This window comes from Equus przewalskii, chromosome 21, assembly GCF_037783145.1.
Source record: "Equus przewalskii isolate Varuska chromosome 21, EquPr2, whole genome shotgun sequence".
NCBI lineage: Eukaryota > Metazoa > Chordata > Mammalia > Perissodactyla > Equidae > Equus > Equus przewalskii.
Window position 1 is genome coordinate 35,042,052 of NC_091851.1, and position 24,974 is coordinate 35,067,025.

The following is a 24,974-nucleotide window of genomic DNA, read 5'->3' on the forward strand; positions in this document are numbered from 1 at the left end:
GGGGCCCAGTAGCTACTCTCTGGGGACTGCAGAGTCAGACAAGGCTGGTGGGCTGTGCAGGAGCTGAGATCTTCAGATTTGGGCTGGACTGGGGCTGCCTGCCCTGCCTGCCTGGGTCCTGGCTCAGAGGGGAGAGGTGCCGTCTGGGGCTTTTCCCCAGGAGGACATTTCTCAAGACTCTCAGCCATGAGTGGAGGCTGGAGGATGATGCTCTCATTTATTGAGTGCCTACTATGTGTCAGACATGCAGGCCTCTGCAGAAGTCTAATTTAACTTTGTGGCGTATATAAATATGTCCCCATTTTCCAGGTGAAAAGACTGAGATGGGCCCAGGTCTGCTCGACTCCAATGCCCAGGCTGGTCCCTCTGCAGCCTCTGGAACCTGCTGAGTTGGCTTCTGGCTAAGGAAGAGGGAGAAAGGAGGAGGGGTGGGCTGCAGGGCAGTCACTGGGCTGCCGGGCTGGGGGAGAGGCCTGGACACCAGTCTTCTGCCCTGAACTTACAGGCCACAGCCATCGGTGGCCTCTATTCTTCAATCTGAGCCTTTATTTCATTATTCGGAAAAGGACTTCAAATCACAAATCAGGAGAGATGGCGGGCTTTAGATTCAGGAACAGCTGGGCGCCAGCTTCAGCTCTGTCACTGACTTGTTGCATAGCCCTGGGTAGGAGGCTGCCCTTCTCTGAGCCTCAGTTTTCTCATCTGTAAATCAGACTGATAGTGCTTCACCACAGTTCTGAAGATTTGGGAGATAATATGTGGACGCTCCTGGCACACAGTAGGTACTCAGTGCAGCTCAGTTCCCTCTCCTTTTCCGGCCCTGGTCTCCGGTGGGATTGCGGGCCACCCAGCACATCCCCCATCTCCTGATACAAGAACCACAGGCTCGAATCCTGACGCACTGGAGACCAGGGGCCATCCTCCTGTCCTTCCTTGTCTTTTACACGTAGCTGTTTCCTCCATCAGGCAGCCCTCTCAGACGCCCTCCCATTTGGTTGAAGAGTCCCTACCCTGCTCTGCACCCCTGCCCCACGCACATCCTCTCTGCTCCACCCTCCCCTGTGACACTGCGGTATCACACATCGTTCCTGCAGCCGTCACGGGCCTCAGGGGCACGGACTAACTTTGATTCCTCTCTGTCTGGACTCCCCATGCCTGGCACACTCTAGGTGCCCTGATAGCGCCTGCAGAGAAAATACAGGAGGAGTGACAGAGCTGAATGTGAATGTGTGTGTGTGTGTGTGTGCACACGAGAGTGTGAGGTTTTGAGCTCCTTGCGGGTCAAGCATATGGCTTCGGTTCCATCTCCCCAGCACCCAGCACAGAGCACAGCACCAAACATACTGAATAAACAAATGATGAAATACACACCTGTCATTGGGATTCCCCAACTGTCTTCTGGGGTCTGTTCAATCTCAGGTCCACATGAACGAGACTAGGAGGAGAGGCCCTGGGCACACCTCTAGACCCTCAGTGCTGTCTCATAATGATCTTGTGAATCAGAGATTATTCTCTCCCCATTGTACAGTTTGGCAAACTGAGGCTCAGTCAGGGCCCATATCCCGCCTAAAGTCACACAGCTAATAGGAAACAGACCTGAAGCCTGTCTGATCCCACATCCTGGGTTCTTCCCACTGCATCAAATGTGGACAGCCCCGGAGGAGACTCCTCCTCCCCATGCCCCAGCCCTGGATCACAAACAACGCGAAAAACATAAGAGTGATGGCTTCTCATCCCAGGGGGCTGAAAAATGGGATTTATGAGGCCATTAATTACTTCCTCCTAATTAAATCAAAATTAAATGCGAACAGAGGTACGTTTTCCTTATTAAAGACAATTAAACGGACAGTGCGGCTACGCAAATAAAACGAGCCCAGGATTTAAACGGAAAGCAAATCAAATAAAGAGGCTCCCCCAGCATGAGGGGTCGGTTCAGGCCTGCGCTACTTGTAAACCGGAGTTCATCAATTTTCTTTAAATATTAGCAACTTAATTAATTCTGCTCTCCTCCCCAATTTAATCCTGCCGTATATCTAAAATAGATCTCAGCGCCCACAGGAGTTGGTCATAAGCGCTGACCCCATAATTCTATCTTTTTTTAAAAAAATTAAAAATCCTACAAAATCCACATCCAGCTGACAGAAGCCTCGGGGGAAATTACAGTTCGGAAAAGGGATTAGTCAACGTAGCCAGATTGTATGGAAATACTGGGAGGTTGCTTTGAGGGTGGGTGTCATGAGAAGGCGAGGGGAAGAGGTGAGCCGGGGCTGCAGGGGAGGCAGGCCTGGGAGGGAGCTGTTGGTGCAGGGCCTCGAGACAATCACGGGGCCCGGCGGTTCCTGCGGGTGCCGACAGGAACCTGGTGCTGAGTGATGCAGGCGGTTGCAAAATAGGTTACCGTTGGGCGCCCGGGGTTCACTCCGCGGATGGTGCTGTTGCTAAGCTACCTTTGGAATTCGACAAGGACGGATGCTCCGAGCAGCTCCCTGGGGCGGGGGACCGGGAAGCAGTGAATTAACTGAAACCGTGGAGAAGTCCTTTCTCCCTGAAGAGCGAGAGAGCGTGGTCTGAGTGTGTGCATGTGTAAGCATGCGTGTGCACACACAACCACTTGTACAAACGTGGGACTCGGCTGCAAAGGGAATAAGTGGTTTTTAAAAGCCCAAGCTCATATTCCTGGAGTAAGGGGTGGGCTAGCAACCGTCTCCCCCGACTTTGTGGTGAGAAACTAGGACATCACGTGGCGAAGAATGCTTTCAGGATTCGGGGCAAGGGGTTTGTAGCGAACGTGTATATACAGTATGTTCAAGGTGGTGGAACTGTCAGGTGGGACCCAGGATAATAAAAGCTGATACTTACCAAGCACATCCAGGAGCCAGGCGCTCCTCTGGGCTCTTGACATGCGCTAACTCACTGAATCCTCACCACAACCCTTTGAGGAGGTGCTAGTAACAGCCTCACTCAACAGAAAAGGAAACTGAGGCACAGAGAGGTTAAATAATGTGCTCAAGGTCAGAGATAACGAGTAGCAGAGCTGGGATACGAGCCTTGGCAGTCTGGCTCCAGTTGGCCCCCCTGAACCACACACTGGGCCACCTTTCGTAAGAAACTGCTTTGGGCAAATGCTTGCAAAATGATGGAAACTCCTCTTTCCTCGCTGCTTGGAGTGCCTTGCTGGGAGCGGCCTTGAGAGTAAGAGAGGAGGGGCTCTGGGTGAAGAGAATGGAGAGGGAGGACAAGAGAGTCAGGACAGCAGTGGGGATGATGTGAGAGGTGGCTGTGAGAAGAAGAAAGAACCCTGGCCCGGCACAATGCTTGGCTCACAGCAGATGCTTAAAACAGGACAGTTAAATCGCACTGGGCCCAAAGCCCGGGTCAGGAGATCTGCTCTCCTGGGTTGGTTCTGTCACCGTTTTGCTGTGTGGTCTTGGGATGACGTTCTCTGCCTCTGGCCTTGGTTTCCCTGTCTGATAATGAAGAGACTTCCTAGGGCCCTCCCATTGCTGACAGACTATGGTTCACGGAGATGCGGTGGGCTTTGCTCGGCTCCGCTGCTGAGATGATAACGGCTAAGTGCATGCAGATGAAAGCGGTGAACCAGCGGCTGGTTTCTCTCATCTTCTCAGGATGCGGGTGGCTGGGGAGGCCTTCTCAGAGCCCCAGCTGCTGGGCACACCACAGGGCTGAGGGGCCTGAGACCACCACAGCTGACACTTAGGCAGACGTGCCAGAGTCCTTCCCTGTCTCTCTGGGGTTTTCCTGGACCGAAGTCCTTCTCCCAGGCCTGGAGGGCTCAGAGAGGTTTGGAGAATCAGGCTGGGATTGGCCTCCAACACACACAGGTTCAAATCCCGGCCAAGCCACTTGCCACTCTACGCGTCTGCCCTCTCTGAACCTGTTTCCTTGCCTGGAAAGGCAACAATGATTTCTATGGGAGTTTATATGGGAATAATGAGAAAATAACAATAAACAAACAACTAGGCTGCAGGCTGAACACTTTCTGGGCTCAGTTTTCTTTTTCAGTCCTTTCAACAAGCCTAGAAAGTAGGCTCTCAGCCCCACTTTCACAGATGAAGAGACTGAGGCCCAGAGAAGTGAAGTAACTTGTTTAAGGTAACATCATTCATGGATTGGCAGAACCGGGTCTCAAACTCAGGTGTGTCTGGCTTCAAAGCCTGCATTCTTAGCCACATCACCATAGCCTAGTCAGCACTAGATCCTTCTTCCCCATCCCCTCACCCCATTCTACCAATCCCACCATCTCACTGCCCTGGCTGGGAGTCAGGAGTTCTAGGCTCTGCCACTAGTTTGCTGGGTGACCTTGAGCAAGGACATGAACCTCTCTGAGCTCTATCTGTCAAAGCCTTTTCTCAATTGCAGGGATTAACTTCAGCCACATGTGCGGAGGGGAAAGTAGCCAAGGACCAGGGACGACTCTGTCTGGACCAGAGAAAATCTGGGTTTTCTGCAAGGGAAACCCAAAAGTTTGCATCAACACTTTCCTTCCCTCCCAGGTGGAGGGTCCTGATCCCTGAGCCTCTGAGTTGAACCACTTGCTTAGCCTCCCAATTCTCAGACTCATTCCAGCACATAGGGAGCTCCAGAGCTGGTCTCCCCCCATGTCTGCCCACCAAAGCTTCCTGGAAAGCTGCCTGGCCTGAGCAGAAGCCAGAGACTGTCCCTGGCACCGCCCTGCTTGTCACGTCCCACGAACCCCCCCACCTCAACACCTCAACTGCCACCAAGTCTCTGAATAAGCCAGGCTCCCCCAGGCCTCCAAGTCTTTGCATGGGCTATGCTCTCTTCCCCATCAGCCTGGTGAACTCCTATTTGTACATCAAAACCCAGCTCAGGTGCATTCTCCTCCATGAGGCAACTTACTAAATGCGTACGCAGTGCCAGGTGCTGACCCACGAAGCTTTTTATGCACCAGGGTGTCTCTGCCACTCTGGGGAGCCCCCAAATGGCAGAGGCTGGATCTTATTTGCCTCTGCCTCTCCAGTATCACACCCACGAGGGGCTCAGGGATCAAAGTGATGAATGAAAGTCCTTCTCAGCTCCTTCTACTCCTAGAGCCACATTATCCAGCATTTACTCAGACAGTTTGAGAAAGTGTCTTTCATGCATTTGCTCACTTAATGAGCAGTTTGTGAGCAATGTTTGTGCTAGGCACTGGGGATTTAATGGGGAGTAAAACAAACACAGTCTAATAGGAAAGACATACATTAATTGCAAAGCCAAACAAACACATGCATAATTAAGAGTTATGAAGGGAAGATACTGGGACCTCGGAGGGCACATAACAGGGGGATCTGTCCTAGCCTGGCGTGGTCAGGGATGGCTTCTCTGAGGAAGCAGCATTTGAGCGGATACCCGAGTGTGACTACAAAGTCATCAGTAGAAGCAGCAGGACGGGGCAGTTCAGGGGGAGGCAAGCACCTGGGCACAGGGCCTGTGGCAGGAGAGCGAGGGGCACTGCAGAGACCATCAGAAGGGCATCCGAGGGGTGCTGTGGCCGAAAGTCAGAGAGAGGGTGGCAGGAGATGAGGCTGGAGAGGTCAGATCTTAGCAGGCAACGGGGTGGAATCTGGGCTTGACCCCAAGTGCCGGGCAGCCACAGAAGAATTCTAAGCAGAGTGGGGAGAGCACGTGTGTGACACCATAGGATTTGCAAACTCGTTTCTACATTCCAGATGCATCTAGCTACCAGATGGATTGGGTTTACCTGTTAGCACTGGCTGCTCTGAGATGCAGAAGGAGGAGGACTGGAGAAGGGTGTGGGGGTGCCCGAGTGCAGTGCACCATCCTAATCCTGTTGTCTGGCCCTGGCCAGGGGCCGCTGGGAGGAGGCACCGGGGATTTAGGGCTGAGGGAGAAGTGGGGTCCCTTGCGTCTACCAGTGGGTGTCTCCGGGGTCCCGGGCGTGACACAGCGGTGTGGGGTCCCACTTTACCTTGCCCACGTACAGGGGCTCGGTGCCCGTGTACTCCTCCACCACGAAGAACTGGTTCCACACCCAGCCGCGCTTCACTCGGCCCGCGCCCGGCGCGCCATCCTGCCGAGCCCCGGACGCGGGCGGCGCGGGGGTGCCCGCCGCCCACAGGCGGCCCAGCGGAGGCGGCGGCGGTGGCAGCAGCAGCAGCAGCAGCAGCAGCGCGGGCGACAGCGCGGCCCCCGCCCGGAGCCCCCGCCCGTCGGGCCTCGGCCTCATGCTTGGCCTGCGCGGTGCCGGGGCCCAGGAGCATGGACGGGAGGCACCAGGGCGTCGCGGCTCGGTGGCACGATGGAGCGGCGCCGCGTCACATGATGGTCTCAGCGCGGCCGCCGGGGCGCCGCCCCCGACGGGGCACCCGGACAGGCCCGAGGCCCTGCACGCCGGCCCGCCGAGGGGGCGCCCGGCTGGAGCGGGAGGGGGCGCGGCCGCTCCCGGGGCATGGACGGCCCCCGGGGTCCCCGCCCGCGCCCCCCTTGCGCCGCCGCGACCCGATCACCAGGCAGCACCTCCGCAGCTCCCGAGTCTGGTGTGCGCCATGGTCCCTGCGCAGAGGGGTGCTGGTGGGGGCCTGGCTGATCCGTGGATGACCAGGGGCCGTCCTCACCAGGAGCCTGCGAGAGAAACAAGAAAACATCAGAGGAGGCTCTGTATGGGGGCAGGGCAGGGCGAGTCTATCTTTTGTCCCTTAAGTACTAATTAAACACCTATTGTGTGCCTGGCACCGTGCAGCGTGGAACAAACATGACATGACAGTGACCCACCGTGGTCCCTGCCCTCTTGGGCCCAAAGTCTATTAGTCCTGCCGGCTCCCCCAGGCCCCCAGCCCTGGACCCTTCCTGTGAACTCCCACCCTACACCTCTCCTCTCTCAGCACCCATCCCTCTTCTCACAGCCCCCTCACCCAGCTCCTTCTCAGTGGTCCTCCACCAGCTCCCAAGCCCACAGGAGCAGGACCTTATGAGCTTCGTCCTCTGACCCTGGCTGACAATCTCTCCAGGTCAGCCCCGCCCATAGAAATCTCCGCCCCCGCTCCCCACCTCCCCCGCCCCACCCCAGAGAGGGAGCAGCAGGCCCTTCCAGACCAGGTCTTCGAGAGCCCTCAGGACCCAGGCCTCCTGGGCACACAGACTGCAGCACCTAGCCTTCTCCCTACCACTCCTGCCCTCCCACAGCAGCACAGAGAGGTCATTCCATCCAAAACAGGAGCTCAGGGGAGGCCTCTGACCTCCTGCTAGTCCCCCTATACTGCTTTTCAGTGGTGGGGCACCCGAGTCCCAGAAGACCCTGCTTGGAGGCGCCCTGTGTGACTTTGGGCAGGGTCACAACCCCTCTGAGCTTGCCTTTGATGTCTCCACATTCCCTCAGAAAACCTTCCTTTCGCAGAGTCTGGAGAGACACATCCGTCTCCTCCCCCATCCTGGACCAGCACAGCCCTCCTCAGATCCATCCATCTCTCCTTCCCTCCCTCCACCAGATCCTGCTTTCAGCAAGAAAGGGTCTGAGGGACGCACTCCTACTCAAGCCATAATGATGAATAATGGCCTGATGTGGGTGTTTACGGGGGACAGCAATGCTGCTTTGATGGAGGGATTTCGGGCCCTGAGAGGAGTGAGTGGAGGTGAGGGGCTCCATCCCCACTCCTTTCCCCAAGCCCAGGGCAGCTGAGTCCAACAGCTCAATCCTGCTGAGCTTCCACTCGGGGCCAGCTTGGGGCTGCATGCGAGGACAAACATACACGAGGGCACAGTTTAGCGGAGTGGGAGACAGCGGCCCCACTAACAACCTACATGCCAGGCGGCTTGTGATCGGGGCTATCAAAGGGGTGCAACCTGAGGCCCGAGGGGCTCAGGGAAGGGAGTGGGCGCAGGGGTCTGGAACGGGGAGGTGGGCAGGAGGGACTCAGGGCTATGTCTTGGAGGAGGGGGCATCTGAGCAGGTGGGAAGCAAGGCCTGGGCATCCCAACAGAGGCGTGTGTGGGCTGGCTGGGGTGGTCTGGCTAGGTTGGGGAGTTAGGTTGAAAACAGGAGGTGCAAGGTGCGTGGCTGGGCAGAGGACCTGGGAGGGACTGGCCTGGCCCCAGGCAGGTCCTCCTTCGGAGGAAGGAAGTGGCTGGAATCTTTGGGGCAGAAGAAATACAGATCATTTCCTGTGACCCGGCACCACAGTAGGCAGTTCTCACGCCTCTGACTCACTAACTCACATGAGTAACAACTGTGAAAATCGGTGTCTTATACCCATTTTGCAGATGCTTGACTCTCTGGTGCTGTTCCCCAGTGTGGGCTCCGGAATTCCATTATGGAAGGGGTTTTGGGGTAGAGAGTCATCTGTTGGAAGGTGGGGGTGACGGTGAGGGGGTTAAAACTGCATTTCCAGGCAATGAGGAGGAGAAAACAAGAGTCCCAGGGGAGAATGGAGGAGTGGAGTCCTGACCGTGCTGTGCCCTCTCTCCCTCTGGCCCCACCCTGAACGGATGGAGGTCAGGAGGACCCGAGACTCTGCTCTGAGCATCCCCAGCCCCCCTGTCCCACCCTCCTTGCCCACTCTGTGGAGCCTGGGCATGAGGGCAGAGCCAAGGGCTGTGGGCAGACCCTCCCCCCCTCCCCCCCCCCCCCCCCCCCGTGGCCTCGCTCCGCAAGCCCAGAGCTGTGCCGCCGCCTCTGGGGATCCGGCTTTGATTCCCCACGTTATGGCCTGGGCTGGTCGTAATGAGGCTGGAGTTATGGGCGAGGAGGAGGCGCGGCTGCGAAGCCTTCATTTCCTGGAGCTTATGACTTCCCTGCACACAGCGGGAACTGTTCCCCTGACTCCATCAGGCAGTTCCAGGGCCATCACAGCCCTGCAGGGACTCAGAGGGGAGGGGCGGGTGGGAGGGAGGGTTTGGGGGAGGCTGGGGCCACCTCTGGGAGGGCTGTGGGGAGTGCCGGAGGGGGGAGCAAGGGGCGATTCCCCCACGTGTGCAGGCACCCCATTGTTGCCCTCTCTCCCTCGTTTCCTTTCTTTATAACACGTTTTACAAGAGGTGGGCACATTAAGATTCAATCATTCATTCATTCATTCATTCATTAGTACCTACTACCAGTGGGGAGACAAATGCATTTCATTCAGTTATTCAACAAACTTTTAAAATCATTTCTTCGTGTAAGACAGGAAGATGCAATCAGCTATATATATCGGGAGAGAAATGCATTTCTTCTGGTTATTCATCTACACTTTCCACAAATATTTACATTTCCAAATATGACATTTCCTGATGTCAGCACATGTGCTGGGCACTGGGGACGAAGCAATAAACAAAGTAATTCTTAGCCCTCAAGCAGCTGACCCTCTAGTGATAAAGGAATGAAATCTACAATACAATTTCAGGGAGTCCTAAGTGTTAAGAAGGAAGATAAAGGAGGAAAGAGAGAGGAAGAGAATGATGGAAGGGCTGGGGTGATTGTGTTACTATAGATAGAGTATCAGGGAGGGCCTCTCAGAGGAGGTGACATTTGGGTGATCTGGAAGAATGAGAAGGAACCCGGCACAAAATGGTTTTCCACGCAGAAAGAACAGCACGTGCAAAGGTCCAGAGGCTGGAACAAGCTAAGGAACAAGAAGGAGACCACTGTGGCTGGTGCAAAGCAAGGGGGTGGCTGAAGATGAGGCAGGAGAGGCAGGTACAGGCCAGATCGGGCAGGACTGGAGGAGGGAAAGCAAGTTCTATTTATTTCCGAGTGTGCAGAGAAGCGCTTGGAGGAATCTTATACAATAAAAACCACAGGAGACCAAAATGGTGTACGGCCATAAGGGAATTTCATGATGCGAGTCTTTTAGCTTCAGAGGGCCAAGCACAGTGGGTTGCAGGGTAGGGACAGCATCACAGAGAAGGTGGCACTTGATGTGAAAGCACGGGAAGGATTTGGACCTGTGGCATTTGGGGTGTTGGGACAAGAAGTGGCTCTCTGTGGAAGGACTGCCTGGGCCAAAGGCCTGGGGTCAAATCTCACTTTAGAAAGGGGCAGCGGCCACGAGTGCTATCCACAGTTGCACAGGATACTTGGTGATGGAGCGAGGCCTCGAACCGGGGTGTAGGGCACCTTTAAGGGAATGGGAGAAGACCCCCTTCCGAGGGGATGCAGCCAGGTGCCAGGGGGCACACTGGGCAGGACAACGGTGGCTGACTCTCAGCCCCAACCTGTCCCCTTGGCTGGGCACCCTTGTGCAGGGCGTATCCCGCACTATCATTTGAAGGGTGGAGCCCTGAGCCCGCATCTCGCCTTCCCTGGGGCCTCCACGCCCCAGTCCACCAGGTCCTCCCTCGGGCGGTTTGGCTAGGTTCCCTGGCCACCTGCCAGCTCTTCACTGCTCTGCACAGCCCTGCCAGGGATGCTGCAGACGCTTCCCCGACTCCCTTCCTCCCTTTCCTGCTCCAGCTGCTTTTCCTGAGTGGCGGTCAACTGCGGGACCCTGTCCTGGCATTCAGAATCCTTCAGGGGAGGCGGCTGTGGAGCCCTGGACCTGCATTCAGCTCACCATGAGATCTTGGGCGTGTTGGTGGCCTTCTCTGGGCCACTGGTCTCCACTTACTGTACAGATGTTTAATCCCTGGCTCAGTAAATGTTGTCTTTGCCCTGTCGACTCTTCAGCCTCACCTCCTGTAATCCGTGTGCCCTCCCATCCACGTACACGCGTGTGGCTCCTATGTGCGTGTGGGCGTGTCTGCAATCACGGACATCAGCGTGCGTATGTGTGTCTGGTGCTCATTCATTCATGCCACAGAAATTTGTGAGTTTCCACTCTGTGCTGTTCTAGGCACAGTGAAAGAAACAGGTGGAGTCCTTGTCCTTGAAGTCAAGTGGAAGACAGACAGTAAACAAATACATATGTCAGATGATGGTAAGTGCTAAGGAGAAAAACAAAGCAGGGTAAGGGGCACAGGAAGTGCTGGGGTGGGGGTTTGCTCTCTCTCTCCCTCTCTTAATTATCTATTATAAATGACGATTTATACAAGGTGGTCAGGGAAGGCCTCACAGTTAAAATGACATTTGAACAGAGATCCAAAGTGAGGGGACGCAGGAACTGTGTGCATGACTGGGAGCAGAGCATTCCAGGCTGAGAGAACGGCACGTGCAAAGGCCCTGAGGTCAGTGCATGTTTGCTGTGCAGGAGGGATAACAAGGAGCCCAGTGTTGCTGAAGCAGAGTGAGTGCAGGGGGGCAGCAAGAGATGAGGTCAGAGAGACATGGAGGTGAGCGTCACAGCCTGCAGGGTCTCCTTTGGGTTTTACTGTGAGTGAGATAGGACCCCTAGGTAGGTTGAGCAGAGGAATGATATGATCTGAATTATGTGATATAAGGTCACTCTGGCTGGCTATTGTGTTCAAAGTAGAGGGGAGCTGGGCTGGGAGGGAAGTAGGGGGCGATTTCAATAATCCAGACGAGAAGTAAAGGGAGCTTGGACCACGTGGGAACAGGGGAGGTGCTGAGAAGTGAGGCTGTACAGCTGGATATGTTATGGGTCAGAAATGGGATGCAAAAGAGAGGAACCGAGCATGACCCCGCCTGCAGCCGGAGCAATGGGACTGATGGGATTTCCTTTCACCGAGCTGAAGACAACTGTGGACAGAGCAGACTGAGGGAGAAGATCGGGGACTCATTTGAACAGGTTACAATCAAGTCTCGGCCATTTTACTTTCAAATGCCTACTAGTCACCCAGCGGAGATGTCGAGCAGGCAGCCGCCCCTCCAGTCAGGAGCTCGGGGTGAGGTCCTGGCTGCAGAGACACATTCGGGAATTTGGGGGGCATTCAGAGCTGAGACTGGATGAGGTCACCGAGGAGTGTGTGCAGGTGGAGAAGAGGTCCAGCACCTCAACATACAGAGACGGGGGAGATGAGGAAGAAACAGCGAAGGAGATGAGAAAGGGGAGGGCGATGGGTGAGGAGAGAGGAGATATCCTGGAAGCCGCTAGAAGACCGTGCGGTAAGGAGGAGGGGGTCCTCAGCCGTGCTGAGGGCTCTGTGTGGTGGGCGACCATCTGCCCAGCTTTGCCTGTGACAGTTCCACTTTATAGCTGTTATCCTGGCATCACTATTAAAAGTGTCCCACCCCTTTTACTCCTGGTTTGGATGATAAATTATATGGTCATCCTCCTGATAGGGCAAGTCAGATGTGGACTTTGAACTGACCCCTGGGCTCAGCAACATGCAGGCCATTAGTGGCCGTGGCGATCAAAGCCCTTTTGGTGGAGTGGTGCGTGTGCAAGCTTGACTAGAGCGGCTGCAAGAGACACTGGGAGGAGAGTCAGCAGAGACTTATGTGTGGGAGGGTGACAGCCCCTCTGGGGAGTTTTGAGGGTTCCTTTTGCCTGCAGGCGGGCTGGGGTTTATGGTGTGTAAGAGAAAGTGATGGGAAATACAAAAGATTGGCTGGGTCGGCCCTGTGGCACAATGGTTAAGTGCACACGTTCCGCTTCTTGGCGGCCTGGGGTTTGCCAGTTCAGGTCCCGGGTGCGGACATGGCACCGCTTGGCAAGCCATGCTGTGGTAGGCGTCCCATGTATAAAGTAGAGGAAGATGGGCATGGATGTTAGCTCAGGGCTAATCTCCCTCAAAAAAAAAAAAAAAATTGGCGGGCTGCTAACAGCCAGTGCATTCCCCTATTCTTCTTTCTTGTTTCAATATTGTTTCAATATTCACCCTCTGGCAGCTTGGCCTTGTGCTCAGCCCCTCCCTGTGAACAGTGATCAGTCTAAACCAATAAGAGCCATTCCCCTCTCCCCACCAGTGATTGGTTTAGAAAACATCATGTCACGCGATTCTAGCCAATGAAATATAAAGGGATAACTGCTGGAGAGCTTCTGGAAATTTTCTTACTCTTTAAAAAGAGATGTCTTGAGGAGAAACTTTTCGTTTCCTGTATGTGTGAGGAGGTGATGTCTGGGGCTAGAGCAGCTATTGTGGGACAATGAGGGGACCCACTCCAAGAGGCCAAAGGGACCTACTAAGAAAAGATGGAACAATCTGTGTCTTTGATGATGCTGTTGAACCACTGGCTTTACCCACTCTGGGCCTTGAAGATGCCGTTCTAGCCCCCAAATCCTCTGGAATCTCATTCTCTCTCTTCTGAACTCCCTCAGATGTGTCTGGCTGGGCCTTCCTCAGGGGTTCGGTGTCAGCTGTGATGGCAGGCTTCTGGAGGACAGAGACCATGCCTATTCCTTCTTCCATCCTTCCTCCTTCCTTCCCACACACACCTGGCAGAGCCAAGCACAGCACTGAGGGACTCAGGAGAGTCTGGCCTCAGACAGATTCTGGGAGCTGCTTGGGCAATATGTCTTTCCCTCTCACTGAGGAGCTGCCAGCCTTGCGGATCTGCTGAGGCCCCGTCTATGCTCTGGGCATCGCGGCCACTGCCCTCACTGTGTCCTTTCACAGTCTGGGATGGGTGGCCAGCATGGCCTGTCTTGATTTCTCAATGCCCTGCCACCACTGCTGCCAAGGCTGTCTGACTGCCAGCTCGGTGGCTCCAGGCCCTCCTTTGTCATCTGGCTGTCTCTCTAGGGACAGAGGAAGGGCTTCTTATCCCCCTCCCCCCGCATTTGTTTCCCAGCCTCTCTCTCTGCCAAGAGCAAGAAGAGAGGCTGGGCACCGTGACCTCCGGGCAGAACAAAGCAGGGGAGCCTCCATGGTACAGACCGGGGCTCCTCAGCCCGCCCCTCCCCGGAGTTCCTGAGGGTCTTCCTAGTCCCTATCTCTGGGGCAGAATTTAACATCCAGAGGACCTAAGATCATGGAGTCCAAAGTGAGACGAAGGTTTGAGTCCCAGTTCCATCATTTTACTGTATGTGTGACCTTGGTCATCTGCTCCTTTCCCCTGAGCCTCAGTTTTCTCATCCAGAAAATGGGGATAATAGTGCTCTCCTCCTAGGACCAGTGCGGGGAATAAATGAGACGATGTGTGTGAAGGGATCCACGGTGTTTGGCAATAACTGTTCACTAATGTAATGATAATGACTATTATTATTACTATTTCTGGTCAGTTGACAAACACTGCTAGACCTCTACCATGTACCAAGCATCCTGAGTGGGTAAAGGGGTTCATAGCGATTTGTCCAGTCATTCATTTATTCACTCGTGCGTTTACATAACAACTGCCATGCGGCCCATGAGCACCCCTCTTTCCGATAAGAGGGAAGACTCGTGCGAGGCGAGGTGATCGCCTCCTGCTCCAGGGCTAGGCTGGCGCGGGGGAGGGTGATGCAGGAAGAGACAGCTCATTCATTTATTCATTCACTCCCTCCACCCTGCCCACTGGCTTGGCATGTGCGTGTCCTCTCTCCGTGCCCACCTGGCTCCCAGGTCTGCCGGTGGGAGCTGTGCCTGATAGTCTGGCTCCTGTCTGCCCCCACCGAGTCCCAAGGGCATGGTGCCTGCTGGATCCTGAGCCCAGAGCTCTCTGTGCTTGGCTACTGTTTTATCCCTGGGGGAAAATTATTTCTGCCAGCTCAGTGCTCTCCCTCCAGGCCAGAATGGATCCTGATGCAATGCAGGAGCTGGCGAGGGGCCGTGGGGTGCTGTGTAGAGCCCCCTTGTCTCTGCTCACCTCTCGCTGCCCCTGCCCCCAGGTGGAAGCCCCGGTGGGCCAGAAATAAGAGAGCAGACCAGTTACTGCCTTGATATGCCCGTGCAGTGTGTGCCTGAATTTGTATCACTAATGACATGTGCAGGCGCGGTACACGTGGGCACTGTATCCCAGCACCTAGATCAACTCCCTGCACATAGTAGGCACTCAGTATGGCTGGAGGGAGTGGCTGGATGAGCCCATGGGCTGTTCCTGGGGCCTTGGGGTGATGTGTATGTCCTGAGTTCAACAGTGTATGGCCGGGCTGGGGGGATGTTCACATCCTGAGTGTGTTTGTGTGTGGGGTCAGACTGTGTCGAAGCTTCTGGGCTTGGTGGCTGGCCCATCACCCAGGAGGGCAAAGGTGGGAGGTCAGGGAAGGGGGGATGAGCAGAGCTGGGGCCATATGCACCCCATGTACACAGTTGCCCCATCTGAAAAGGCTGGTCTGAGGGGCCCCAGACTTGCCCCCCAGTCTATGCCGAGCATGCTGCCAGATGTGCCTTCATGAAGCCCAGCTCAACCTGGAAGTTTCCTCTGTTCAAAACCCTCCCTGGCTCCCTTTCCCTTCAAGACAAAGTCCAGAGTCAAGCCTGGCCTTCTTCAGTTACCATTCAGAGTAACAAAGGGCTTTTCATGCTCAAAGTCCCTACGCACAATCCTTTGAGGTGGGCGCTGTCATGTGCTGTTAGTTTTCAGAAGAGGAAACTGAGGTGCAAGGAGGTTACATGACTTGCTCGAGGTCACACAACTGGTGTGTTGTGGGGCCAGGATTTGAACTCCGAGCCGTTGGCTCCAAAGCCTATACCGTTAGCCACAACACACGTGGCTGCTCGGGGCCCTGCGAGATCTAGACCTGCCCACTCTACATGATTGTTACTGCATCTTTCCATGTCCCCCCTCTCCCTGGGCAGATGGGACCACCCACTGTTTACTACTTTCATGCCTCTGGGTCTTTCCTCCTGCTGTTCCCTCTGCCAGGAATGCCCTTCTCTCACATTGCTCCACGTCCAACCTGATTCACTTCTCAGGGCCCCGCCCAATGGCCCTCTCCTCCATGCAGTCTCCCTGCCTCCTCCCCTAGACATGAGCTCCCTCATTGGAGCCATGGCTCAGAACAGGTGCGCCCTTGCCACAGTCTCAGCACCCTGCCTGCTGGCTGTGGGCGCCTCCATCACTGCTCTCTGCCCTGAGCTCCTACCTCCGTACCAGGCTCAGAGCGGGCACGGCTGGATGGGTGAGTGAATGGGTGGAAGAATGCATGGATGGATGGGTGGGTGGACAGAAGGATATGTGATGGGGTTGCCTGGGTACTGCCACACCCGCTCCCCCAGACTGCCCTTCTATGGCATCGTTTCCTTCTGCTTGTTCCACTTAGCGGGTCATCAAATATTTATTGAGCACCTACTATCTGCCGGCTATGGTGCTGGAGGCTGAGGATGCAGCAGTGAGCACATCCGAGCCCGTGCCCCCGTGGCCTTCCGTTCCATGTGTGTGTGCATGCGCGTGTGTGCAAGGGGGAGGTTCTCGTTAATCCAATAGCCTCACGAGTAAATGTGTAATTACCAACGGGGTCATGTCCCATAAAGAAAAAGTACAAGGGACCCCCTTCTTAGCAGGGGACACAGCCTCATCAGGGGTGGGCAGGTGAGGGCCAGTTCCCTGAGAAAGGGGTTTGTGAGCTGAAACCTAAAGAATGAGAGACATACCCCGGCACGGGTAACAGAAGGTGCAAAACCACCTTCAACAGGCTGAGAGTCCAGGGGCCAGAGCGCGGCGAGTGAGGGGGAGCAGCCGCTCACGAAGGGACTTGAGGAGCATAGTTTTCAGCTCAAGAGCAATGGGAAGGCCTCGGAGGGGTTTTAGCAGAGGAGATGTGATCAGATTTGTGTTTTTAAGGAGATCACTGTGCTTGCCGTTAAAGAACAAACTGGATGTGCAGGACCGGAAGCAGGGACCAGGGAGGAGGCGGTGGCAATGTCTGGGAGAGAGATGGTGGTGGTGGCTCAGGCCAGGGAGGCCGTGGTGGGATGGAGAAAAGGTGACAGATTCGAAATATTCAGGAAGCAAAATGGACCACATTTGGCGACGGATCAGACATAGGGAACGAGGGAGGGGGCGACATTGAGAATGACTCTTGGTTTTTGTTTCTGTTTTACCTGACCTTTATGGGTCACCTCTTAAGAGCCAGGCACTGCTTGAGCACTTGGTCTGCATCATCTTGCTTATTCCTCACAAGAACCCCACAAGGTAAGTTATCATCCCCCTTCATATCTCATTTCACTCCAATAAGAATGCTGGGGCAATGGGACGCAAGGGGGCTGGTCCCGAGCTTTGTTCCTTTGCGGAACAGCCTTGATGGATCAAAGGAATAGGGGAGGAAGAAAGAGAGGCAGGTTGCATATTTTGAGCTGATTCTGAGTCAGTGAGAATAATGACAAATTACACTTATAGAGCTTTTACTGTGTGCCAGGCGCGGTGCCATCCAATTAGCTAATAATAAGATGTAACACTTAATTCCATGCAGGGCACTTTATATGAATGATCTGATTAAATTCTCACAGCAACTCTCTTTAAAATTTCTATTACAGAAGAAGGGAAAGTGGTTCAGAGAGGTTGAGGGACTTGCCCAAGGTCACACAGCTAGTTAGTGGTGGATCTGGAATTCAAACAGGCTGTGGCAGGGGGAGGGGAATGAGGATGGGCAAAGAGGTGCTTGGTGGATTCCAGGAAGGAAAGAAAGGCCTGTATTTGGCTCCAAATGTGAACCATGTCCCTACTCAAGGCCTGACCTCCCACTCAAGTTACGAACACGTGTGTGCATACACACACACACACACACACACCCCCTTGGCTGCCACTGCTCACCTGCCCCGGGGTGGCCGCCTAGAACCTCCACCCCAGGTGCTCCCGGCCTGCACCTGTCTCCTGCCCTGCCCCCGCCCTGCCCGCCTGCTGGTGCCGCAGGCAGAACCCGCTGTACATCATGTTGACAGTAGAAATTACATCCCGAGCTGCTGTTTTACACCGCGCCCTGTCAGAACTCACCGCAGCCCAGTGATCAGGACAAATTGAATACCATCCTGGCCGTGTCAATATTTATTCCATTTTACAAACGCGGCCGGATGGGGGGCAGGGCCCCGCTGTGGTACCAGCCAAGCAGAGCCCCGGGAGGCCCTTCTCCCTCTCACGCCCGAGCCGCCTCCTCCATTCTCTCCTGCCCTCTTCCTTCTTGACTTTGCGTATTCAGTTAAAATTGTGAAATTCAACATTCATACCAGAAAGTGCACAAATCATAATTGCAGAGTTTAACAAATAATTATAAAACGAACCCCATGTATCCACTCTTTGATCAAAACACTGAAAATCGCCCCCACTTCAGAAGCCTCCTGCCGTGTCCCTTCTTGACCGTGACCCACTGCTTCCCTCCATCTGGGCTTTTATGATAACCAGTTCCTTGCCTTTCTTTGTAGTTTACCACTTTATTATGCATGCCTAGAGTCATAGTTTAGTTTTGCTTGTTTTTGAGCTTGCTATATATGGAATCATACTCTTTTGCATCTTGTTAGCATGATATTTTTAAGATCCACCTTTGTTCTCACATGTGTTCCTTTTCACTGCTGTATAGTACTCCACTGCACGAGCACGCCATGATTTATATAGCCTTTCTATCCACTCCCCATTTTCCTCTTCTTCCCCCTTTTCTCCTGCTCTTCCTTCTAGTCAGTCTCTTCCTTCTCTTCCATCTTCTCCCCTGGTTCTGCCTCCTTGGTTGTCTGTCTCCCATTGTTCTGTCTGCTACATCTGCTCATATCACACACAACTGACCCCAGCTCCTCCATCCTGCCAGGGGCCTGGATGTCCCCTCTGGGTCTCTCTCTCCCCCACCCGGTTCCTGGAATGCGCAGCTCCAGGCAGAGGGAGGTTCCCCCAGACCTGAGTCTGTGAGAGCTCATCTGCGGCCGAGGCCCCCTGGGGGCAGAGCTTGGGGATCACTAGCAGAGTCCTTTCCTGCTGCCTATCTGGCTGCTTCTCTGGCAACCTGGGGAAGACGGCCTTACCTCTCGCCCTCACCTGGATGGTAAAACGCTACCGTCTGGACCGATGCGAGAACTGAGTGGCCCGGAGTGACACGAAGCCATCTGTTGGATGCACAGGTGAGTGGGGAGGGAGGAAGGCAACCTGGGCTGGACAAGGGCCAAGCCCCACCCTCAGCCCTGTCACTCAGTCTCATGCAGCACCCATCCTCTGCCGAGCATTGGGTTTCACCCAGGCCACATCAGAGGAGACCAGCAGGCTGGTGGGGGTCCTAATAGGGTGGGGGACCCTCCAAAGAGTCATTAGAGAGTCCACTTGGATACCCCGGGAGTACGTGTGACACATTTCATTTCAGTCTCCCTTAGTCCCTTCTCTGTCTTGGAGCTGCAGGGATGAGGCACATATTCAGGGTAGTTAATTTTTATTGCCACCTGAGCAGATGACATTAAGGAATCTGTCCCTTTGCGGTACAAGAGAAAGCTCTCTAGGCTGGAAGGCAAGTGGACTACGTTGGAGCCTGGCTTTGATCCCACCATGCTGGGTGACTTTGGGCCAGGCCGCACCCTCTCTGGGCTTCTGTACAATGAAATGTCAAACTGTGGTTCTCAGAGCTCGTCAGAGGACCAGGATCATACTGGTAGCATAACAAATGGGTTTTGTTCAAAACGCATATCCCCAGATCCGCAGAGCATCTGATTCAGTAATGAGAATAATACCAATAGGCAACATTTATTGGGTGCTTCCTATGTGCCAGGACTTGGACATCTGATGGGCTAAAAATAAGAGGCTGTGCTTACTGACACCGTGCTAAGCACTTTACATGAGTTCCCTCGCTGAATCTGTGCCACAGTCTGTTTTATTCTTCTTCTTACTTTACAGATGAAGAAACTCGGGCACAGAGAGGTGAAGTAACTTGCCTGGTTACAATCACAAAGTGGGAAGCCAGGACTTGAACTGGAAAGTCTGGCCCCGGAGCCTGTCCTAGGTCTGGGGAACCTTCCTAGCAGATTCTGACGCTGACCTGGGAGCCCCTGGACAAGGCGGTCAGGAAGCTGTGTCACGGGGATCAAGCATTGTGCACCTACTGTGAGCGACACGTTTTCACTGATTCCACAAGCTGCTAGAGAAGGGCTCCTCGCACACACACCAGCGCAAGCTCTCACCGCTATTACTGTAGGCAATCCTCACACCGCCCTCCCGACTAACTGACGAAAGCAGAGGTGGCTTGCTCCAGACCACAGGGCTGGGGTCCGACTGCAAAGCCGTGACACTAGCACACTGCCTCCACGACCCCACTGTCCCCTGCACCTTGAAATAGATGCTGAATTGTACCCCCCAACTCTCTGGGCCTCAGTCTTCCCATCTGTAAAGCAGAGGAGTTGAACTAGTGGGCTGGGAGTCTGTCATCCCAGCCTCTGCTGTGTGTTCTTGGATGAGTTTCTTCCCTTTCTGGGCCTCAGTCTCCCCATCTGGAAAGGAAGGCTCTGTGGTCCTGTCCCAGTACGACAGGCAGTCGCTGCTTTAACGCAAGCCTCCTGGCGATGGACCCCCTTAGGTCCGGCTCCCTGCAGACTGGCTCGGGGCAGAGATGCGCCTGCGCGAGGTTTACTGGGGAGAGCGGAGGGAACACCATGGAACAGATGAGGGAGGCAGGGCCGCGCAGAGGGAGAAGTTGAACTGCGATGCTGCCTCAGCTGGTCCCATGGGGCAGTCTGGTGCTAGGACGCTACCGGTTGAGGCAAGCGGACCAGCCTTTGGATGCGTGCATCTACCCAACACTGGACGTGAGTTACCCACCCCTCCAGGGGGTGTGACCTCGAGTGAGACAGCCCCTTTGGCTGAGGGCAGTCCCTGCAAAGGGGCTGTCAGCAGCCACTGTCACAGCCTTCCTGGGTGATACGTTCCACTACATAAAATCTGCAGAAAAATCAGGGCCCGACCTCAGCTCTGGAGACGACAGCAGACGAGACGCGGCCTGAGCCCTGGGCTTAGCAAGCCAGGTCCTGGCCCGGCTCCAGGCCCTGTGCCCCGGGTGTGCTGCCTGCTGCCATCACAGCGGGATCAGCGCCCCAGATCTCGCTTAAAGCCCGACTGCCACCGCCTGCCTCGCGGCTCATTCCTGCGGCTCCCCGAGGTCCCAGCGATTATGCCACTGAAAATTCCGTTTTCATCTTGTCAACCTCACAGTAAATTACAGGCCCGGGGAGGCGTGGGCCTCCTCCTTAAACAAGATTCAATTCCACTTAGCTGCCCCCCTTCCCACCCCACACATGGGTCCCCTCCTTCCCGCCACCCCAGGCTCAGGATTTATGGCCTTTCCTTGCAGGCAGCTGGTAACCATGGCAAGCTCCTTAGGGAGGCTTCGGACTGGAGCCTTGTCAGCCTGACTCCAGTGTGGCCGCTTCCTCCTAGGGTGAGAGAGAAGAAAGGCCAGGATGGTGGCGTGGACTTCTAGAGGCCGAGGCAGAGAGGTACAAGAAACCCAGTCGATTCAGCAAACACATCGAGGCTGTCACATCTAATCCTCACACTAACCATGATGGAGACACTATCATCACCCCCATTTTACAGATGGGCAAACTGGGGCCGAGGAGCACAAGGTCAACTGCCAAGGTCACGCTGAGGAAGCAGCTGACCCCAGAGCTGGGGCGCTTAAGCTCCATGGCCACTGCCCCTTCCTGCAACTTCTGCTTTTGGAGGGGTTTCGAGTCTCTTGAAGGGTTTCGGGCCCTCTAAGGCCTCGGCCCACCCATCTGATGTCTGAATTCTCTCTTAGATCTCAGCCCCTGCTTGTACTCCCCCAGTGATGGGGAGATCACTGCCTCTCCGGAGGGCCCATTGTCTCTCTAATGATTAGACACAGTCTCCAAATATTTGATCCAGCTCTGTCACCCCTCAGAAGCATTAAAAGAATGCCAAAACGGCGTTGAGGGTCCTCTGTGATCTGGCTGCTAACTCCCGTCTGCAAACTTACCTTCCGTGGCTCACCAACACTGTAGACTCCCAGGGGGGTCCCCTCTCTGCTCACTGCTCTGCCCAAGTCTTTTCTTATATCACTTCCCACCCCTTACAATTATCAGCCCCTTCATTCCTGTCCTAGAATATCAGAGCTGGAAACCCACTGCTATCTTCACTTTCCTGATAGAGAGAGGCTCAGAGAGGGGATGAATTTCTCTAGCGCACGGGGTGAGCTGATAGTGGGGCCCAAATCTTCTGCCAATTAAAATAATAAATAGTAATAAAATAGCAAACATCCATTGAGTGCTTGATACCAGCATTCTAGGCATCTATGTGTAATCCACTTAATTCGCAAACAACCTTATGAGGCAAGTCCTATTTCTATTGTCGTTTTGCAGCGGGGATGAGGCACGGAGAGGTCAGGCGACTTGCCCAATGGCGCGAGGGCAGTCTGAGGTCAAAGCCGCGCTCCTGACCAGGTGATCCCCCTGCTCCGTGCCGCCCCTCTCCATCCACTTGGCTTGTTTGTGGATGGTCAAGCAGACAGAAGACGCCAAGAGGAGCCAACATATCAAAGAGAAGTAACAGTGGCTGCTCTGCCAGAGAAACTGGCCTGTCCCTTGTGTTCTTGGACCTGGGGCCTGAGGCCAGCACTGTCCCCACCCGGAGCCTGCCCACTAGGAGTTGTCACTTCCCACTTCTGCAGCTTCCCATCCACATCCCCAGGGACCTCCAGCTTTGTCTTTTCTTCCTACTGGACCGCAACCCTGGACCTCCGGAGGTAGGGCCAGGGCCTGGTTCATCTCTATGCCCTAGAGCCTAACCCAGGGACCAGCATGGAGTAGGTGCTCAATAAAAGCTTGCTTTTACCTAAGGGAGTAAAGTAGGGATTCCCGTGGCAGGTGACATTGAACTCCTCCTTGACAAGTAGGGGGGAGCAAAGGGGAAGGGTATGCCAGGCAGAGGGAAACGCTTGAGAAAGTCTTGAAGAAGGGAGTATTCAGAGTGTGGGGGGCTGTGAAGGGGAGGAGGTAGGGGATGTGGGGGGATGGGAAAGAGGGCAGAAAAGCAAGCTGCAGCCAAGCTGAGCACCTTGCTAAGGGACTTGGTCTGACCTTGGTGGTGGGAACACTCATATGACCTGGTCGTGCCCAGAACAGATCGGGGAAGGGAACGGGGAGACAATATTTCTCACGGGTCCTACATCCTCAGCTTGGGACGGCTGGGGCTGCAGGCTGCAAACCTGTTTGGCTAAATCGCCCCCCAGCCTATGAGCACTCGTCTGGGGTGACAGACAGGCAGCAATGATGCCAGGCCTGATGGAGGTTTTACTCTATTCTCTCTCCCAACAAGTGATGGAGCTGGCAGATAGGGCATCCTTTTCTCTAATCTCCCGTCTCAGGCTGCAACACGAAAGCAAGCTGAGCCCAGCAGCTTGTTCAAACCTTAATCCTCTCCTTCTGGAGTTTATAGCTATAGATTCTGGTCAAGGATTCTCTGTCCCTTTCTCCAGGGGACACTGCAAGTATTGAAGAAAATAGAGCTCATGTACAGGGCTGTCCTGGAGGGGCTGCATGGGGGGTGTGAAACCCTAAATCTACGTTCACCTTTACGGAGAAGGCGGGAGCTGGTGTGGGGAGAGTGGACTCCAGACTCTGCTGCTATCAGCTGTGTGACCTTGGACAAGTCACTTCACCTCTCTGAGTCTCAGGGTTCTCCTCCGTAAAACAGGGAAAATAAATCTTTGCAGGTTTGTTGTGAGGCTCGAGTAGACGATGAATTTAAAGTAATCCTCTGGAAAGAGTCAAGTGCTGTAACCAGGTGAGGTTTGATTATTATTATCCACAAGCAAGAGTGGGTCTGAATCGGGACAGTGAAATGTAATAACAGCAGTTCAGAGAGCTTTTCCCGCCTGCCATTACCACCCTGGGCTGGGCCCATGATAAGCATCCCTCCATCGAATTCCCACCCCAAGTCCCCACATCCTTTTTACAGATGAGGAAACACATCTGCGTCCATCCTCTAGTCTTGCCCTTTGCAACCGAGAAAATGTCACTCCTCTTGCCTGAGGACAGTCCCCTGATCTGGGTTCTGGAGCCCTCTCATACTTTCTTGGCATCTGAGAAAACATACACTGTGAATGTCCCTTCTCCTGCCTTATCTTCACCTCTCTCTGATGGGCTCCTGGCCATTGGCATTTACACGTGCTCAAGTAGATTCTATCTTTAAAAAAAAACAACAAAAAGAAGTGCACACCTCCCTACAGCTCCCAGCCCCTTCCCTTCACAGCAAAACTTCTCTGAAGACCAGTCCTACTCACTGTCTCCTTACTCACCTGCCACTGTCTTCTCAACCCACTGCCACCTGGCTTTCATCCCCAATACTGCACGAATGTGGCCCACAGAGGTCAGCCATGACTGCCATCTTGCTAAATCCAAAGGATGTTCTCCACTCTTCACTTTCCTTGACCTCTTATCAGCATTTGAAATACAAACTAGACAACTGGGCTCCTTCCTACCTCCCTGGTAATGCCTTCCGTATCTCCTTTGCAGGCTTATCCTCCTCTATCCCACCTTCACACTCCTCAATCATTTCCCAAGCAATCTCAGCCATGTGGATGGCTCCAATCACCATCAATACTCTGATGACTCCCAAACTTAGTCTCAACCTCCCTTCTGAAGTCCAGGGACAAAACGTACAGTTGCCCTCTCAACACCTCCACTCAGATGTCTTTCAGAAACCTCAGACCCAACATGTCCCAAGTCAGACATATGCTCTTCTTCCTCAAAACTGGCCCTTCTCCAGGGTGCCTCGTCTCAGTGAACGGCACCCATATCTGTCATGTGGTCCAACCAGAAGGCCGGAAGTCATGATTGACAGCTCCCATCCCCTGGAAAATCTATTATTAAGTCTGGTTCACTTTACTTCCTAAATAACTCTCTAGATTGACCACTTTGCACCATCTCCATCACCACCCTAATTCAAACAGCACGCAGGATTAAATTTTTGGCTTGACATTGGACGGTGTGACATTTACCATGATGGCGTGAATTAGGGGAGAAAAGGTTGGGGGCGGAAGCAAGACTTCCTTTTTAGATATATTATGTTTGAGACATTCACAAGACATGCAAGTGGAGAGGTGTAGCAGGCAGTTGGATGGAACAGTCTGGAACTACAAGGACAGGGGATATAAATCTGAGATTCATCAGCATGTAGGTGATATTTAATGCTGAGGAAATGAATGAGATCACTTGGGGAGAGGTAGAGAGCAGGCCCAGAAGTGAGCCCTGGGGCACTCCCACATCACAGATGAAATAGAGGAGGAAAGGAGGCAGAAAGACTGAGAAGAATCTGCCAGTAAGGTTGGAGGCCATCCAAGAGA

The 24,974-nt window shown here is 54.3% G+C and overlaps 1 protein-coding gene across 4 annotated transcripts in view; it reads right to left on the reverse strand.

Annotated features, from left to right (window-relative positions):
• Nucleotides 1-24,974, reverse strand: part of CDH22 (cadherin 22) — a 124,092-nt gene that overhangs the window by 65,554 nt on the left and 33,564 nt on the right. For 3 of the 4 annotated variants that reach the window (XM_070589334.1, XM_070589331.1, XM_070589332.1), the window contains exon 2: nucleotides 5,954-6,606. In XM_070589334.1, coding sequence (XP_070445435.1) covers nucleotides 5,954-6,211 — 258 coding nt within the window. In that variant the 5' untranslated portion in view covers nucleotides 6,212-6,606. Of the gene's footprint in view, nucleotides 1-2,447; nucleotides 4,182-5,953; nucleotides 6,607-24,974 lie in introns of those variants that run through there. The other variant, XM_070589333.1, reaches the window with a different exon arrangement.